The sequence below is a fragment of the Octopus bimaculoides genome, chromosome 12, assembly GCF_001194135.2.
Source record: "Octopus bimaculoides isolate UCB-OBI-ISO-001 chromosome 12, ASM119413v2, whole genome shotgun sequence".
In the NCBI taxonomy this organism is placed as follows: Eukaryota; Metazoa; Mollusca; class Cephalopoda; order Octopoda; family Octopodidae; genus Octopus; species Octopus bimaculoides.
In genome coordinates, this window is record NC_068992.1 from 43,970,118 (window position 1) to 43,988,669 (window position 18,552).

Below are 18,552 nucleotides of genomic sequence, written 5' to 3' on the forward strand. Positions count from 1 at the left end.
TCAATATCTGCATTATTCGCTCTCTTTGGGTATTTGCCATTGAGAGGTTTTCCATGCCATTTTTCAGTCATAATATCTAAGGCAGCAATTTTAGCACGGGTTTTCAAGCGCTTAGCTTTTTCTGCAGGTGTTTCTAGTTCGTCTAATTCTTGAATTTGTTGCAATTGGAATTCACTTAGATATTCCTTTGCCTGTTTTGTTACTGAGTAAGATGCTTTCTTGCTTTCATGTTTTGAGACAAGGTTTAGCATCCAGTCCTCAGAGTTTTTCAGATTTATTATTATTATTATTATTACTATTATTATTATTATTATTATTGATAATAATAGTACAATATTTATACACATGTTCCTACTTATTTTAGTTTATGTTCTGCCCCTCAGCATCAACCTTTATTTGAATTTTCCTTATATTTGTAGATTTGCTGATGCAAGAACTTCTACAGTATGATTCAAAAGCAGAGAAAAATGTGAAAACCTTGTACAAGTCTTGTGTGTTTTCAGGTAAGTTGTGGGTGCCTTTAGTAAAGTTCAATCAGATTAGTTTCTGGTTCAAGGATATCTTCCTCACCAACTTTCACTGGTTTTGAAGGCCCTGTAAAGGGTCACTAAGGCCTTTACTCTTGACTAAAAGATTAACAAAACAATCTCATTTCAAATATATTTGTAAAGAGAATTAATTTATAAAATTTATTTAGTATTTTATTAATATATAATATTGTTATATATTATATTTTTTTAATAATATTATGTGATCATATTTTATAATAATATAAATTGTTATTATGAAATATTGTGTGAGAAAAATATAAAGTCTATATTTCTATATTACAGAAAAGTATGGGAAAAACAGTCTAGTGTTCATTCAAAGAACATTGTCAGCTTTAACAAGTATTGCACAGACCAAAAAGCATAATTCTAAAAAGCCTGATTTGAATCGGTTGGTTACAGAACTAATACCCCTTTACAGTAACTATTTATTACCTATTGGAGTTGTAAAAGATCAGCAGAATGTCTCAAATAATGTCTTACATGTAAGTTGCAATAATTAAATAACTGTAGTATCCTCACTCCTTTGTTTTCATTCAAAGATTTTTTGATTTGCATTTTTCATTTATGCTTTTATTTTCTTGACACTATTAACAATTTACATTTATGATGTAATATAGCATAATATAGGGTGTGACAGACAAAAGACCCTCACATATTTCACATGGCTATTGGTGTGGTATGAATGAAGTCAGGCAGGTTAGTCACCATGTGGCTAATATTTTACTGTTTGATGTCCCATTACTTGTGATTACAATATTGTTTTATTTGTATTTGTGTCATTATTACATTTGCCTCCTCGGTTGTGATGTCACTGTACTATTGTCTAATGCTCCTTGCTAGTGTTTAATCATTTCTGAGATGCCAGCAGAATAATTTATTGCAATATATGTCATTAATAGGATTCTGCCTGATAAAGCACTGTGCATGTTGTTAAAACACTATTTGATTGACTCTGTTTAAAATTAATCCCTGCTCTCAATTAGTAGGGTTATGTATGACATTTTCAAATACTTTTTCTTGGCATTTGAAATGAAATTTTTGCAAATCAATTTTCCTGTTGAAATAGTCTGGTTATATAATCATATAATGTAATACATTAATGAACAAATGAATAACTATGCTATGGAAATGCGTGTAGTATAATTTGAACAAGATCTCTACTCTGTTCATATTCTTTTAGAAAAACAAGCAGACAGATCATCATCATCATCATCATCATCATTTAACGTCCATCTTCGATGCATGCATGCATGGGTAGGATGGCTGTCAGGAGATGATCAGGTAGAAAAACTTTCTTTAAATTTATATTTCTTTTGAATGTTTTATAGGTTGGCATTTTACCTCTGCAACTGGTGAGCAAAGAAAATTATGATTCTAAGTTACCATACTTTGCAGCATTCAAACAACTACTGACACAAATTGCAAATGAGATGCAAGTACAATCAATTGTGCATAAAGTTATTGGTTTAGAATTACTTCTTTCACAAGTAAGTTACAAGAGCATTTTACCACAACTTTCTCATCATAGAACTTTAATATGGATAATGAAATAGTTTCCTATTAGGCTTATTTGCTGTTCTTTCATTTAAGTAATCTGTTCAAAATTTGTTTCATTTAAACCACTAAACATAACTCATTTTCTCTTTTTGCATGACATCAGAATGTTCTCCACCTTATCATCTCAGGATGACAAGAATTCAGGATGACAGGGTTCTTCTATGTGACAATTTTCTTTTTCTTAGTAATGCACAGTAATACTTTACATCATTTACTTTTCATTTACTAATTATGAAATTTGATTTACAATTATTTCTGTGCTTAGATCACTCCAAGTGTTCCAACAGATGTACGGCAGAAATATAACCCAATACCAATAAGTGAACTTGAAGAATCTTCTCAGGTATTCAAAGGTTTTCACTCTCTGTATGATAACCCTGACCTAACAGACCAAAAGCAGGATCTTTTTTAAAACGGGGGCCACATTTTTCATTAACGAAACACTTTGAAACTTGGAACACTGGTAGAATGTGTCATATAAAACATCTTTTTCTCTTAGTCTTCTTTAAAAAAAAAAGAAATCCATAAGTTATTCCATGTTAAAGTTGTCGTATTTCTGTAATTTCAACCAATCACTGACGTCCATTCAGCCGATATACATTAAGTGCCAACTACATAAACAAACGATTCTGAAACAATTAACCCTAACCCTAACCCTAGGGTTAGGGTTAAAGCAAATTTAAAATGAAAAAAGCAAATAAAACGAAGGTATGGAGATTAAATACGCTTTACATCGCTTAATCAGCCAAAGGAGTAAATATAAACAACTGAATACTTGTCAGTGATTGGTTGAAATTATCGAAATAAGACAATTTTTTACATGAAATAAATTCGAATACAAAAATATTTTTTTGTTCTATAACACAAAATAGATAAGTATACGAAGTTTGAAAGTCTTTCCTTACCAAAAACACTACGTAAAACATTAATGAAAAATGTGGCCCCCATTTTAAAATAGATCCCAAAAGCATTCCAACCATAAGCATCCTTATTCTGATGGTTTTCTAGAACTATATGATGTGTTTTTCTTTTTTAAGAGTGTAGGATGCTAGAGAGTGCTATTCCTAGAAAGTCAAAAACCTATATAGAAAATTTATTGTTGGCTCATATTTTATGTATTGATAGAATTGATAGAATGCCAGGCAAAATATTTGGTGGCATGTAATTTTGTAATTAAGTTCTGAATTAAAATCCTGCCAATAACAACTTAACCCTGAAAACTCTCTGGGTTTTTATCATACCCTCTGGGTTATTTTATCAAACCCTCTGGGATTGATAAAATAAACTAATAGTCAAGTAATTGGGTCAGTTAATTGATCATAAACTCCACACCTAAATGAGTACCAATATTAGAAACTAATACTTTACCTGAGCTAAATTTTTTTTTCATGTTTTTTTTTCTGCTAATTTTCTTTTTATAATATTTTAGTTGAATAATTAAAAAAATTTTAATTACAATTTCTCTCTTTCATACCATTTTTATTTTTTTGTAGCTTTCTTGGCAGAAAATTTTTCAAGCAGCTTTAGATCTCACTGGAAAGAATGTCACCATCAGAGATGATGAAGTTGTGATTGTTGAATCACCAAAATACTTAAAAAATCTGTTAGAAGTGTTTAAAAATACAGAAGAACAGTAAGACAAATCATTTCAGAATATTTGAAAATATTTTTTCTGAAAATTAGCTGCCATATCCATTCTATTACACTTATGGACTCTAGAACTTACAGCTTTACTTAATCTCTCATTCTCTATAGAGATAAACTTCAATATTTGGAAGCATACTTCAGTGTGTCCCATTCCATAGAAAGCAGCCCACATAACTCTCAGCCTTTGTTCTATTGTTCTCACTTCTAAAATTTCAAATGTAATGGAGACAGCTATTAACAATGACACTCTCCAATACCTCGAAACTCTCTTTCTTCCGTGATCCCCAGCATGGCTTCTGTAGGGTCACATCCACTGGGGACTACTCTCTTATGTCACTCACCAGTGGGCTCTCACTGAAATTCAGTGGAAGCAATGTTTTGAAACCTTCAACTGTATCTGGTATCCAAATCTTGCATCAAAACGGTCTGCAATAAGCCTTTGTCCATTTCCCCTGTCTTTGATCAGTAGCTTATTTGCCAGATTGTTCTGTTGTGGAATGTACTGACAGAGCTCTTTCTACCTAACTTTCAGTCAACTCTGGTGTCCCCCAGAGTTCTGTTTTGTCCCCCACTCTCTTCCTTCTGTACATGAATGATCAACTGGTCAACACATTTAACAACTCCATTTATGTGATGGCATGACCCTTTATTCTTCCCCAGATATCTCATACCAAACCTGCATTGATTCCATAAACAGAAACCATGAGGGAATTTTTCAGTGTATACCTCCACATGCAAAACATGGGTCTATTTCCTAATTTTTCCTGTGGTTTTAGAAAACACTTTATCTCTATTCTAACTATTTTGCACTTGCTTTAATTGAAAAAAAAGTCTCTACATTCAGTTTCCTCTGTATTATGTCTTAATTTGACTATCCTTTCACATTCTTCTGACACTTGCTGTCGGGTTACATCCTGGTTTTGTTCCAGCTTTGTGAGAATTCCAGTTCTAACTTCTGCATCTTTTTCTGCAGTTACTCTCTGTGTAAAAATAAGGCATTTTAGCATATCTTTACATTCTTTCTCATCCCGATCTTTACAATCGTTCTCGAAGATTTTCTCATATCTTCTGTAACTCCTTCGTCTGGTTCATATTTGAACTCTGTTATGGAGTTTGTGACAGAGTCTGCCGAGAACATTGTTTCTGACTTTTCTGATGACTTCAGTAATTGCGGCATTTGTTGCTGTAATATTTGTTGTTGTTGTTGCTTCTATTGTTACTCTTGCAGTTGTATCTACTGCTGTTGTTATTCTTTCAATTGCTGTTTTTGCAACTCGAGCAAGCCATTTTATGACTTTTTCGTAAAATTCGCACAAAACTTTGTGAGCTTATTAGCTCCTCTTTGAGTTTCTATTAACTCCCCATGAATTGTCTCAGATCTTGTATTGTAATAATTTCTTAATATTCTCTTTCTTTTTGAAATTTCAAGTGACTTGATAGACTTTGTACTGATGAAGTTTTTAATGTCCAAAATTGATGCCATGCCAGATCCTTTCTATAAAATGTACCAAAACTATAAACATGTAAGTAAATTTATTCTTTGTTCACATTTCTATTATAAATGTATTACATATATTAAGCGATGTGAAGTCCAACAAACTTGAGAGACTGTCCTTGAGACTTGTTTATTGAAATAGCGAAACTTAGTTTAACTGGGAACTGGAAACGTTTAAATTCAAAGGGAAGTCATATGGGATTAATGGGGTCCGTGGAATGAAGACATCCTCACCCTTATAGCTCTCAGTGATAATTGTTGCCTCTAGGACATGGGGTCACATCGCTTTCCCCACCGGTCTGGTGCCAATTGCACAAACGAGGTGGATCCAGATTCCCGAGCAGCATGATGGAGCCCCCATTTTTAAGTGTTAAGTGGTGACGTAACATTCCAGATGGCTATAGAGAGTTCAGGAACTCAGATGGAAAAACTACATCCTGATCCTGATCAATGGCAGTGTTGAGGGTTTTGAAAGACATACACAAATTCCTTTGGGGCTCATTCGTATTTTTTGTCATCGATAATCCGTTTACATGATTTTTTTCCTGTTGAACCATTTTTCTAGATTCTGTCCTACAATGTGACTTTTTATGGCCTATTTTACCATACTTGTAGCATTTTTTATTTTTAAACGGACATATATCAGGTGTGGGTTATGTATTTTAAGGAAGGGAGACAAGATAATGTAACCTCTTCACATAACTGCCAATGAACTGTAAGCAATTTTTTGTAAGTTTGGCTTGTTTTCAATATTTTATTATTAATAACAATTATTATACTGAATGGACTCATGCTTATCAACCTAAACACTTGGTATCTCATTCATAATATGGCCACATTAGATGCAGGGCAATTTTTTGACATATTTGATAATATAGAAACACTTCTTATATGCTGGAAAATATGATAATTTATTTTAGAATAAAAGTAATAGTTTTAAAAAAGTGCTTTTAGGATTAGCCAGTTGATATTAATTTTTGTTGAGGTTTAACTTACAACTCATTGTCTAATTTTCTTTGTAATTATTTTCACTGTCTGAAAAACTATTTCTTCTTATTAAAGATAACTAGTGGTATCAGTGCAGACAACCGACCCCTGAGCTGTGTCCTGTTTGTTGGAAATCTAGTGCCAGGCGTCCTCAGTAAAATCTATGCCAGACGATATTTTTCTGATGCTGATAAATACAAGGTAAGAAATGTTGGAGTTAATTTAATTGCTCGTACCACAACACTAGAAATAACATCTGCCACCCCCTTCACCCATCTTAGTTCAACTCTGCTTAGAATTGTTAATTTGAGCTTTAGAGTTTTTTTTTCATACAAGAATACAAAAAAGAAAAAAAACTACAGGTTGTAAACCAGCTCAATTAGCTAACCTAAGGAATATTTGCATTGATTTATGATCTATTATAAGTAGCAGCCAAATCATTTTCAAATTACACTCTACTATACTAAAAAGATGCACTGGATAATGTCATAAAACAGAATATTTCAAAGGAAACTGTTTGGTCAGGGATAGAATACCTATAATCATAAACTTTTTCATCAGGGGTGAATGGGAAGAAAATAACGACAGAAAATTCTATCAACTGGATAAGAGTAAAACTTAATTTTGGAATAGTTTTACTTAAACTATGGAGAAAGCAATACTGTAATTCAAAATTAGTGTTTCTTTATTTTAGATAGTATCCATATGGCAAAGTTGTTTGAACAATGGATAGAGAGTCATTCTGTATTTGTTCTGGCTATCTGCACTCTGAGTTCAAATCTTAGTAGGGTCAACTTTGCTTTTATATTTCAGGTTTGATAATTGAGTATCAGTCCTGGACTAAGGCATGAGTTTTCTCTTTCTCTATTTCTTGTCTTTATTTTTGTCTCACTCTCTTTCTGGAAAAAAAATGGGCTTTGTTCAGATCAGGAGATGGAGAGTCTCTATCAGGTCTAAAAATGTCCAAGGCATGTTGTATGTCATAACAGTTCTCTACTGACTTCGTCAGGAGCTGAAGGCCTTTGGCATGGAAGGACAGAGCAGATTCTAGATATGTTCAAATATTTCAATGATAAAGGTATATAAAAAAATTCTTCCATTTCCATAGAATATCCATGTTCCAAAGATGATCAATGCAGCTGTTATAAAGATGGTTTCACACATTCATTGGATGGATCAGGCCACAAAATGGGAAGCCCTAAAAAAGGTAATATATATAATTCTATTTTTAATTCATTTAATTCTAACCTTAAGTCTATTCATGATAATGACATTCATCTAAATACCAAGATATTAAAAATGAAAGTTTAAAATTTTAAGTTTTTTACAATATTTCTGTAGAAAACCATTATGTAAACTGATGAATATTTGGTATTGCCAGCAGTGGCTCAACCACTGGGAGAAATGTGTGAATTCCCAAAAGGATTAAATGAAATTTGTGAAATATACAAAATTGCTTTTTTTTTTTTATACTCAAAGGCTGGATACCTTTTGAATGCACCTTGCATAGTGGTACAACAGCATCAAATTAATATCACCTAAATAAACCACACTTTTTCTAAATTACAACTTTAATATATATTGATTCTTCTGTTGCTCATGATAACAAAATTGAAAATATTGGTGTCATAAAATGTATTTCTTTTCAGCTCTACAGCATGTTACAAATGATTGGTAGTGATGAAAACCTTAGTGCAGATCCCTTTATTGAGCAGGTAACATATACATTTTTTTTATAGCAACTGAAATTTTAGCTTTTGTTTTGAGATATTTGATTTTAAAGATTAAGAAGAAATATTCATATTAAAAATAGGTATTCTCATTTTTAGTGTTAGTTGCAGTTCTCTTTCTCCATACCTATAATATTGTTTGGCTGATAGAGAAATCTTTACTTAACACACTTCAACAATTTACTCATTGTATAAATATGTTTTATATCCATATTTTCAATCTCTTCACCAGCACCTAAACTTACTGAGTTTATGGAAGTGCCACCTATTCTCAAAGCAAGAACATATCTTATCAGTTCTGTTCATTCTAGTGTCTAATACCTATAACTTATATAATTTACTCAATTTTCAATTGTTTCTCCTCTGGTTTCATCCACCTCTCTCCATTGATTCGACCTGTCACTTTCATTCTTATCGATTTTCTTCAACCATCAGTTGCTCTGCATGTATTGTCATAGTGTTGGAGAATGACTTGCTGTATTTACTTCAACTAATTATGGAATGAGTTCAAATCCTGTCAACCTTGCTACATTCAGTCCTGTCAATTTGCATCTGCTATTTCTAATTACTTCCTGATGTTGTTTCCCATCTAATTCTTCAAAAAGATGGCCTTCTGTTTGGCTGAAACAACAACAACAGCAACACCACCACCGCCGCCACCGCCGCCTCCACCCTCCCCTCCACCAGTAGAATGGATATGCACAAAGTAAAGCCATACAATGAACTTTGATTGCATTTCAGACAACTTAACTATATCCAGTTCTGCTTCCCTATAAGGAAATCATTCCTTGCTCATATTTTCACTGCAACTAGTAACATACTATGAGTAACAGATAAAGAAGCAATTCAAACTAAACTTACTGATCTTGTCCGCTTATGATGATTGTTTTGTGTAGAAATGTAGGAAAAGACTGTGCATTCTCCAGCAAAAAATTCCTGACTAAAGTATGGAAACCTACAGCCCATAAAATAGTGCTCTTGTTTGTTGTTGTAACTGATGAAATGCAATAAAATTTCATTAAATTGTTGAACTTTAAATATATTTTTGTTTAAATTTAGTTTCAGTTCAATGAAAACTTCATGAGTAACTTGTTTACAATTGACAAATATAAGTTTATACAAACATTCAGTAAACTGAGAGAAATTAATTCAAGAGGAAGGTAAGTGATATCTAAAAGTTTTTTAGTTGATAGTTTGTCTTCGTCTTGTATTAATATTGACATGGAATAGTTTGTGTAAGACATATTAGGTCTATCTTCAGATATACACCAATTTTGTGTTTCACTCAGAGAGAGAGAGAGAGAGAGAGAGAGAGAGAGAGAGAGAGAGAGAGAGAGAGAGAGAGAGAGAGAGAGAGAGAGAGAGAAAGAGAGAGAGATAGAGAGAGAGAGAGAGAGATCTTCAAAAATTTGGTGTGAATTAAGTGAGATTTAATTCCATATTGGATAATGTTCATAGTTGGTCATGCATTAGAATACAGCTAGAAAGTGTAACAATAGTTGCTTCTGATAAGACACTACGGAAGAAGTGCATGGCACTCCCAAGAATGGTAGATAGAGATGAATGGATGGAAATTTGGTCAAAAAAAATTTGTTATTGCAGTTGTGAAATTCTTATTTGGAAACATTTCTTTTTATTTACTATTTATTTTCTGTTTATTTATGCAGATGGTCATTGGATTCCCATCCTTTTGAAATAAAAGCTTTATACACACCTGAGCAGAATTCTATTTGTGAGTTGATATTGATGGAATTTGTTATCCTGAAATTCTAAATAAGAATGTAAGCTTAAGATTTTACAATACAGAAATGGAATCATTCTGTATTATAAAATTCATTCATACCTTTCTTAACAGTGCAAGTAATGCGAAGTGACTCAATAAGAAATTGAAACCAGATCCTAACGAGGACTCATCAAGAGCTTCTTTATGATGATCATCTCATAATTCATGCAAATATTTTTTTTTATACTAATCTTGAATGATATCACTCTTTCTTTATGAAAATGTGAAAAATTTAGTGCAAGGTCATTTTTAACAAATATTCTAAAGGTTATTTATAAATAAATCTGTAACTTATGTAAGCTTAACAAGAAACGATTAAAAATACTCAGATAACATACCAAAAAGCAAATTATTTAATAATGTATATGAAAATATATTTAACTTTGCAATGAAGTAATTTTAACTTAAAATTCATGAATTAACTTTTTTTAATCACTTAAAATTCCAGCATTCATTTCCTCGTTCATTCATGACTCTTTTGGGGTTAGTAGTGCACTTCATGTACAGAATTAATTATTTTTGTTTCATATTGCATTGTAGTTACAAAATTAATTTCTATTAACAATTATATAATTTTAACAAAATAAACTTAGAAAGTATTTTCAATCTTCTTTAGGAAAGATACAAGTTAATATTAATATTTGTTTCCAATAGATATCCCAGCAGTTATGTTCCAGTTACCACTTTTCCATGACGACCTGCCTTTGTAAGTTTTTTTTTTAAATTTTCAATCATGTTCCTCCTCATTATCACCATTCCTGCCCCTTGTTCTACTAAAATCTCTTGATGCTATATTCTTACTTGTTGAATCTGAAGACAAGATTCAACAAGTAGGAAAAATGTCTTAATCCTTCTATATATCTCACCTTGCTCCCTCTCCCCACTCTCTCTCCTGGATTAGGGAGAGTAGAAACAGCTAGAGAACTTGTGGTGTGATGGAAGAAAAAGACAACAAGAAGCAAAAGGACAGAATGAAACGTTGGACCTTACCTTGTCGACCGCAGCGGAGTACACGATCGCTCCTGATCAGAACACGTCTTTCTCGTAACCTCTCTGTTTTCTGACTGACTCCACGTGCTAGCCTTCGACCGCGTGTCGCCGACTTCCGATCTGACCCTTCCGGTCTGGCTTCACCTCTGTTTGCCTCACCCCTCTCCACCACAACACACAGCTCATCACAGCCCATAACACCACAGAACTGACATACATAAAAAGAAAGATATATAGAAAAAGGGAGGAGAGTGCTATCAGTGATGGCTGTGGCTTGACAACTGGATCAAAAGATATTGCAGTTATACTCTATTAGCAGTGTTTTTTTTCTCAAAGGCAGTTGGTGGGGAGAGGAGAAACACTGACACTCCAGGCTAAAGAAGGTCTTCACCCTTGTAAGGTGTTGTTATCTATTTGGTGGCATATGGAAGGTTTAGACCACTTTGAACTTTTAAACCCAAACCAAATAATAACGAAGGAGATCTACTGTGAGCAGCTTGAGCAGCTTAAGTCAGCATTTGATCCTACAGGTAAATAGGAACAGATGGAATACCTTCTGCATTACAATAAACTATGGATTGTAAAAGTGTACCGTATGGTTTCTTTTGTTACAAGCATGTATATGTAGAGCATTAGATTTGGTGATTGCATTAATTCAATATATGCCATAGATGTTTTTATACAACACAACTGCCAAAAAATTTAACTTTTGGCTGAAGGAAATGATTCTTTATTGAAATTAATCTTTTATCATCCTCATAATACTCTGTGAATTTTCCTTTCCTTTCTATATCACTCCATCTTATTCTGGCTTTCTGTTTGAAGATATCTATAGGAATACTGGCCCATGACACATTTTGATCAGAAAAACACTTGAACACAGTACTGTAATCTGAAATAACTGGCAATTAAATATAGTGTAACCAATATTTACATTTCCAGACTGTATACTTTGTACTGTACCTTCTTTTACAGTTAGACAATTCAAGCAACTGGATGCTGAATGCATTTGCCATGCAGCATTGGTAACCTGATATTGACTAGTAACCCTTTCACAGAGTGACATCCAAATAACTTGACCAGTTGATAGTTTCACAGGAACCATAATACCCAGTAGACCAATTATCTTATTAAGAATATTAAAACAAAAGTGTGAAATATCTTTTTTCTCTTTCTGTTTTAGAGCAATGCAGTTTGGAGCTTTAGGATCTGTGGTTGGCCATGCTTATATACATTCACTGGATCTTCAAGGTATTTTATAATTTTAAACTCTCTATATACCCCATTAATATTTATCTACTATATCTATCAGTGTTGGCAATCATGAACCTTCACCCTTCTTGTCTCATGCACAACTTGGCAACTTTTTGGCATTCCCTTTCTAGAAAGCTAGTAAAGTAAAACCATGTTTTCCTTCCATCTTCCTTGGCTTTTTCTTCCTTTTAGTTTCTAGTTGTCCCTGAGTGCTTTTAGGTTTTGTCTTCTCATATAATGTCCATTGAACATAGCCTGCAGTGACCCAGTTTCAATAACCAGTGGGAATGTCAGCATTTTAAAATTTTCAAAAGAATATTCCCAGTTTCCTGAGATAAATATTTATGAAGTTGCTTTCTGTGATATCTCTTTAAAGGATCACAGTTTGATGATAATGGTAATATGAAAAACTGGTGGTCAGAGCAGACTAAGAGAAACTTCTTAACAGAAGCTGAGGCCTTAAATTCAGATCCTATAAAGGTAAGATATTTTGTACACATGGAATGAATATCTTTGACACTTTAGCAGTACTGTCATCTGAATGTATTGGGTTGGCAACTAAGTTCCTACCATTTAAACAAATTTTGGAATCTATTTTTTTCTAGAATTCTATTTTGGAATCATTTTGGAATCTTTTTTTTTTTTTTCTAGTTAATTTTAGTTAAGTTTTGTTTATTTTCAGAAAAACGAGCATTTTCAACACCTCTTTCTTTTTGCTTTTAATCAAGGTTCTAAGACTGCAAAAGCTGCTCGTGACATTTGTGCTGTGTATGGAGAGGGTGCCATAGCTGAAAGAACTGCTCGCGATTGGTATGCCAAGTTCAAAAATGGAAATTTTGACCTAAAAAACGCACCTCGTTCTGTTTGTCCAGTGGAGTTCAATGAAGAGCAATTAAATCATCTTTTGCACGAAAATTCTTGCCAGACGAGAAGTGAACTGGCAAAGAAAATGGAATGCCCCCACACTGCTATAGAGAAGCGTCTTCACTCAATGGGAAAGGTTCAGAAGTATGGAACATGGGTTCCACAGGCTTTAAGTGACAACAACAAAAATCAATGAGCGGACACAAGCAACGATTTCTTTACCGAATCGTTACTGGCGATGAAGAATGGTGCCTGTACATCAATATGAAGCAGCGTAAGGAATGGCTTAGCTCTGGTAAACAAGCAGCACCGCGCATTTTATGATTATTTGTGTGTGTATATATATATATATACAACAGGCTTCTTTCAGTTTCTGTCTACCAAATCCACTCTCAAGGCTTTGGTTAGCCCGAGGTGCCATGCAGTGGGACTGAACCTGGAACCATGTGGATGGGAAGTAAGCTTCTTACTACAACATGTGCAGACAATTCGTCACCAGACAATTTGCTGAGTGACAATTCACTGACAGATAATTCACTGACAGATAATTCACCAATTGGACAATTGGTTGATTGGACAATAATTCGACATGTGGAAGTATCAATAATAGAGTTCTTCAAAACAGAATGAGGAGGCAGAAAGCTTCTACAGAAAGGGTACGCCTATATTATTGACAGAACCAGAAAAGAAAAGACTTATTGGAGATGCACAAATTGTAAACTGAGCAGTGCTAGACTGACAATGATTGATTATGAAATTAACACAACTCCATCCATCCACCTATGCCGATTGAAAAATCATGCTGCAAAAGTTAAGGAAGAAATAAAGCTTCTTACTGGGTGAACTGAATAATTTCCAATCTCTATAGTTGAAACCGTAGCTTCTGATATCCCGTTGAGCATTGCTGGGTGTTTACTTAAAATAGAATCTCTTAAATGTACAGTGTGACAGAAAAGACCAGTTATTAATGAGGATGAATTGTATAAAATGCCAAGAGGTGATAATTTTTTACTTTATAGAAATGATGAGGATTCTATATTTGGTACAGTGAAAGATTTAGAAATTTTATCCAAATAAAGTGAGTAGTTTTGTGACCGAATGTTTGACTGCAGTTATACACAATCCATGCACTAATTTGTGAAAGTAAAACAATACCTCTACTTTAATGCCTAACAAACAGTAAATCTGAAACAAATTAGGATTTGATATTTAAATTTATTAAAGAAGAAAGGAATTTGAGTGTGAAATCAATTACAGTTGACTTTGAGAAAGCAGCTATAAACAGCATTAAAGAAATTTCCCTCACGTTTCTATGTTTGGTTGCTTTTCCACTTCGGACAGTGTTTATGGCACAAGATACAGGCTACAAGTTTACAAACATGGTATACCGAAGGAGAAAATGCATTTTTTATAAAACATCTGCAAACGTTAGCTTTCGTACCACCTAATGATGTAGCTACTTTGTTTGAACAATTCCTTCATTCTTTAAGTGCTCAAACTGATGAAATTCCTGTCTTATTTTGAGTGTACTTGGGTAGGAATCATGCAACATGGCAAACGTCGACAAGCTCTATACAACATTTCTTTATTGTCGTGCTACAATAGAGTTCTCAATGATCTCCCAAAAACCAACAACTCTCTAGAAGGGTGGCACCATGCCTTCAGTTAACGTCCATCACCTGAACTTATCCAAATTAATTGAGAAACTTAGGGTAGAACAGTCACACACCAAAATGGTAATAGAACAGGCCATATCATGGGTTGAAGTGGCAAGGAAAAGCAAAAAGTACATTCACCTTAAGGAAAGACTCAAAACCATTGTTCTTAATTACGACAATGAAGCTGGGTTGGAATTTTTAAGGGCATGTGCCCATAATTGTATGTGATATCTTTATTTCCATTTGTAAGACCAACAAAACTGTTTGTGCTTTTTTCATGTCAACCTATTGTACATAATATCTTTGTTTTTATTTGTAAGTCTAATAAAACTTTTTCATAATTTTTGCTTTGCTTTTAAAAATATGTCGACATATTGTTTTTTCGAAAAATTGTCCAGTCAGTCAAATGTCCCGTCTGTAAGTTGTCTGCTGGCCAACTGTCTGTCGATGAATTGCCCGTCTACCTACTACACAGCCATGCCTGCACCTATCTATGATAACAAAAATAAATGTATTAATTTTTTCTTTGTTTCTTTTTTCTTCACCACCACCACTACTACCATCATCATCATCATCATCATCATCATCATCATTGTTCTATGTCCATTTTGTATACTGGCATTTGTTCAATGGGTTGTCATGGTTGGAGTCAGCACATATTCAGTACTGCTTATGTAGACAATTCTGAGTCCCCAATCTTGCTCATGTTTCATTTTTGACTTGGTTTCTACAGCTGGATGCCCTTCCTTACAGTTGTCAATTTACCGAGTGCCTAGGAGCCTTTTTTTTTCTTTGTTTTGTGGCACCAGCACTTGAGAAGTAACCATAACTAAAAGAACCTCATGATCTCATGCCTGCTAACTCACTATCCTCTTTGCAAAATGAGAAGCATGATTAGTGATGGAGACATAAAAGATGTATTCATATTAGTGATGAAATGGTTATATATTAATGTGTGTGTGTGTGTGTGTGTGTGTGTGTGTGTGTGTGTGTGTGTGTGCTTGTACGTGTTTGTGTTCAAGATGAAAATGCTCTAATCATCAGTAATTAATTTTAGCAATCCATTTTTCCTGGCAGGTAGAATGATGCCTATAGTTTTTATGGGCACTCATCTGAATGTCATCAATACATTTAAAATTTAGTTTGATATTGTAGAAGATTGGTAATTGGAGGAAAAAATAAACTATCAGAGGACTGTAGTTGTACTTAGAGGCTACTTGGTGGTGTATAATTCAGAAATAACTGTAGTGTATAATATTGAAAGTTGCGAAAGTAGTCAATACATTGAAATGGTTTAGAGTTAATCATCTGGGAGTAACAGGAATACTATTGTAGTGATAACTGAGAGGAGATCATCAATGTGTAGACAGTTGAAGAGGAGGGTGATCTGTAAGAACATATCAGTATCTGCTATCAATGTAAGTGAAACTACCCATATAAGCTTGTTTATTAGTGTTAATCTGTCTATTAGTATAGGTCAGTGACTTCCTTCCTGCTCGCTCCAAAATCTGCTTTTCAGCAGAAGGGAAATCATTGAGTTACTGGAAACGCTGTGAACAACAATGAAAAAACTTTGACTGAGAAACAAACAACCAATCGATTCATTAAACAAATGGTCGATAAGTTACTTGGTTAGATAGCTAACCAATTGACTATCAATAAAGAAGTGAAGTTGAACCTGTGTGTGTGTTACTATTATTGGTGTATTGACTCTCCCAAGATACAACAAAGGTAAATCCATTAGACAGGATAACTCCTTAACTCAGAAACATTCATATACAACTTGGTACCCATTCCTATGAAATAGACAAACTATGATGCATAGAAGCAAAAAAAAAAAAAGTGACTCTCCAAAATCTGTATATGTAGAAAAGAAGCTTGAAATCTGGCTGTTTGTTCACTAAGTTATTGACACAATTAGCTAACAAGCCAAAAAGTGGGTTGTTATTTTATATGGTATAAACTTATCATTTTCTTTATCCTGTATTTACAAATTACTTTATACAAAACTTTCTTGCTTGTTTTCTACCTTATAACTTGTTCTATCATTTCACAGGAATTACTTCTACAAGATATCTTAGAAAGTAGTGCTGATATTGGTGGACTCAAAATAGCCCTTCAGGTAAGAAGTAAGATTGTAAAATACAATTGAATCATTTTTTTAATTGCTTTGTAAAACACCTAAACTTTATAGTTTATCTCTGAAAATCAAAGGTTTCCTACATAAAATAATTGATCTCGTTTGAGATATAGTATATCTTATCTATTCTTTTTCATTTGTAGATAATAATTTGTTAAAACCACTTTCTGTGGAATATTTTACGATACTTATATTTGTAAGGCACATTCTAATGTGTTTCTCATGATTATGCAATTTTAAACTAACATTTGTGAATGATATTGAAACATAAATCAATGTTAAGAAGTATCTCAAAAGTTGCACAATTATTTTCAGCTACTTTAAAATATAATGAAAGCATATTCAAAATTTATTGTATTATAGTAGTGAAAGATATAGCCAGTAATATTATATCTTGTATTTTAACTTCAAGTCTGAGATTTCAGGCAGCTGGGAAATATAAAATCAGAGACATTTTAATCTACTAACCCTTTGCCTAAAAATTGATTTGTATCTAGTTAAATGAAGTGAATTTATTCTTCAGGCATATCACAAAATGATGCAAGAATTCAACTTGGAACCATTGAGATTACCCGGAATGAATTTTACCAGTCAGCAACTGTTTTTTGTTAGTTATGCTCATGTACGATATATGTTAATATCTTCTCACTTATCTTTAGTTGTTTTAATAATCAGACATAGGCAGCATGTATATTCTGTCTAACTGGAGTGGCTTTTTCCAGAAAAGTTTGAATAAGAAGTTCCCAATTTTCTATAGACTTTCTGATTTTAAATTTAATATATAAATTAAAAAAAAAAAGAAAAAGATTAAGGGAAAATAGTCATTTTGCATTCAGTGACAAATATTTCTCATAATAGAGCAATTTAAATATAAAACATCAAATAAACATTCTCATACATAAAGAATATTTTACCAACTAGTAAATTGGTTGTAAATACAAATGTAGTATATAGCTAAGGATTAAACATTTTTTTAATTAAAACAGATTTTCACTACATTCTACAACTTTAGCTAAGAGATGAAAACATTCCCTTTGGTTAATTGTAATTCGGGCTGGAGTTTTAAAGCTGGCATAGCTATTGCCATCTTTCACACTACTTCAATAATCTTTAGCCTTATAGAATTTATGTAATCAAAATATGAGTTGTCCCCGTTCATCAAAAGTATTTCCAATCAGTTTGTCTTAACCAACTGACCTATAAATTTCTATTTCTACTCCAGGCATGGTGTAACAAAAAAATGATGCAGAATGCAATGGATTCAAAATATACAAAATCAAATATGTCAGGTAAAAGCAGGTGAGCTTTGCTAGCATATATTGCTGAGATTTTATTACCTTTATCTTTTAGCAGCATTTGGTAGTGGCAAAAAGACTTTGGTCACGAAATGCAATAGATGCAAGAGCATATATTGAGTTTGGCACAAAAATATCATTGATTTAGCAGACTTATAAAAATCCTAGTGTGTAGGCTGGACAGAAAAGTAATTGGTTGAAGGCTGTTGAGGATCAGAAATGCTCCAATATTCATTCCAGTGAATTATGTGAATTTGCATGTTGAGTTTCACATACTGAAAACACTCAGTACAGATATTTCAAAGTACAGTAACCCCTCACCATATCGTGGTTCACCTATGATGGTTCACCTATCACAGTTCACCTATCACGGTTTATTATCTAAGCTTACATCAATTCCTCCATGGTGTTGTTTTGCATTTATAATAAAATAAATACATACAAATTATAAAAATAGTAAAAAAAATATACAATACAATACTGTTTCTACTTCACGGATTTTCACCTATCGTAGGGTGGAGGGATGGGGTGGTGGTGGAATGTAACACCTGAGATAGTTGAGGGATTACTGTAGTGCTGAATATAGGCACAGGTATAGCAG

At 33.2% G+C, this 18,552-nt stretch overlaps 1 protein-coding gene across 1 annotated transcript in view; it reads left to right on the plus strand.

Annotated features, from left to right (window-relative positions):
* Positions 1–18,552, plus strand: part of LOC106870934 (membrane metallo-endopeptidase-like 1) — a 29,377-nt gene that overhangs the window by 9,260 nt on the left and 1,565 nt on the right. Inside the window, exons 5-21 of the mRNA XM_014917174.2 lie at positions 420–503; positions 834–1,033; positions 1,880–2,038; positions 2,374–2,451; positions 3,602–3,741; positions 5,185–5,278; positions 6,313–6,438; positions 7,346–7,444; positions 7,887–7,952; positions 9,027–9,127; positions 9,635–9,699; positions 10,405–10,456; positions 11,924–11,991; positions 12,371–12,474; positions 16,573–16,638; positions 17,180–17,278; positions 17,879–17,955. Coding sequence (XP_014772660.1) covers positions 420–503; positions 834–1,033; positions 1,880–2,038; positions 2,374–2,451; positions 3,602–3,741; positions 5,185–5,278; positions 6,313–6,438; positions 7,346–7,444; positions 7,887–7,952; positions 9,027–9,127; positions 9,635–9,699; positions 10,405–10,456; positions 11,924–11,991; positions 12,371–12,474; positions 16,573–16,638; positions 17,180–17,278; positions 17,879–17,955 — 1,678 coding nt within the window. The remainder of the gene's footprint in view (positions 1–419; positions 504–833; positions 1,034–1,879; positions 2,039–2,373; positions 2,452–3,601; positions 3,742–5,184; positions 5,279–6,312; positions 6,439–7,345; positions 7,445–7,886; positions 7,953–9,026; positions 9,128–9,634; positions 9,700–10,404; positions 10,457–11,923; positions 11,992–12,370; positions 12,475–16,572; positions 16,639–17,179; positions 17,279–17,878; positions 17,956–18,552) is intronic.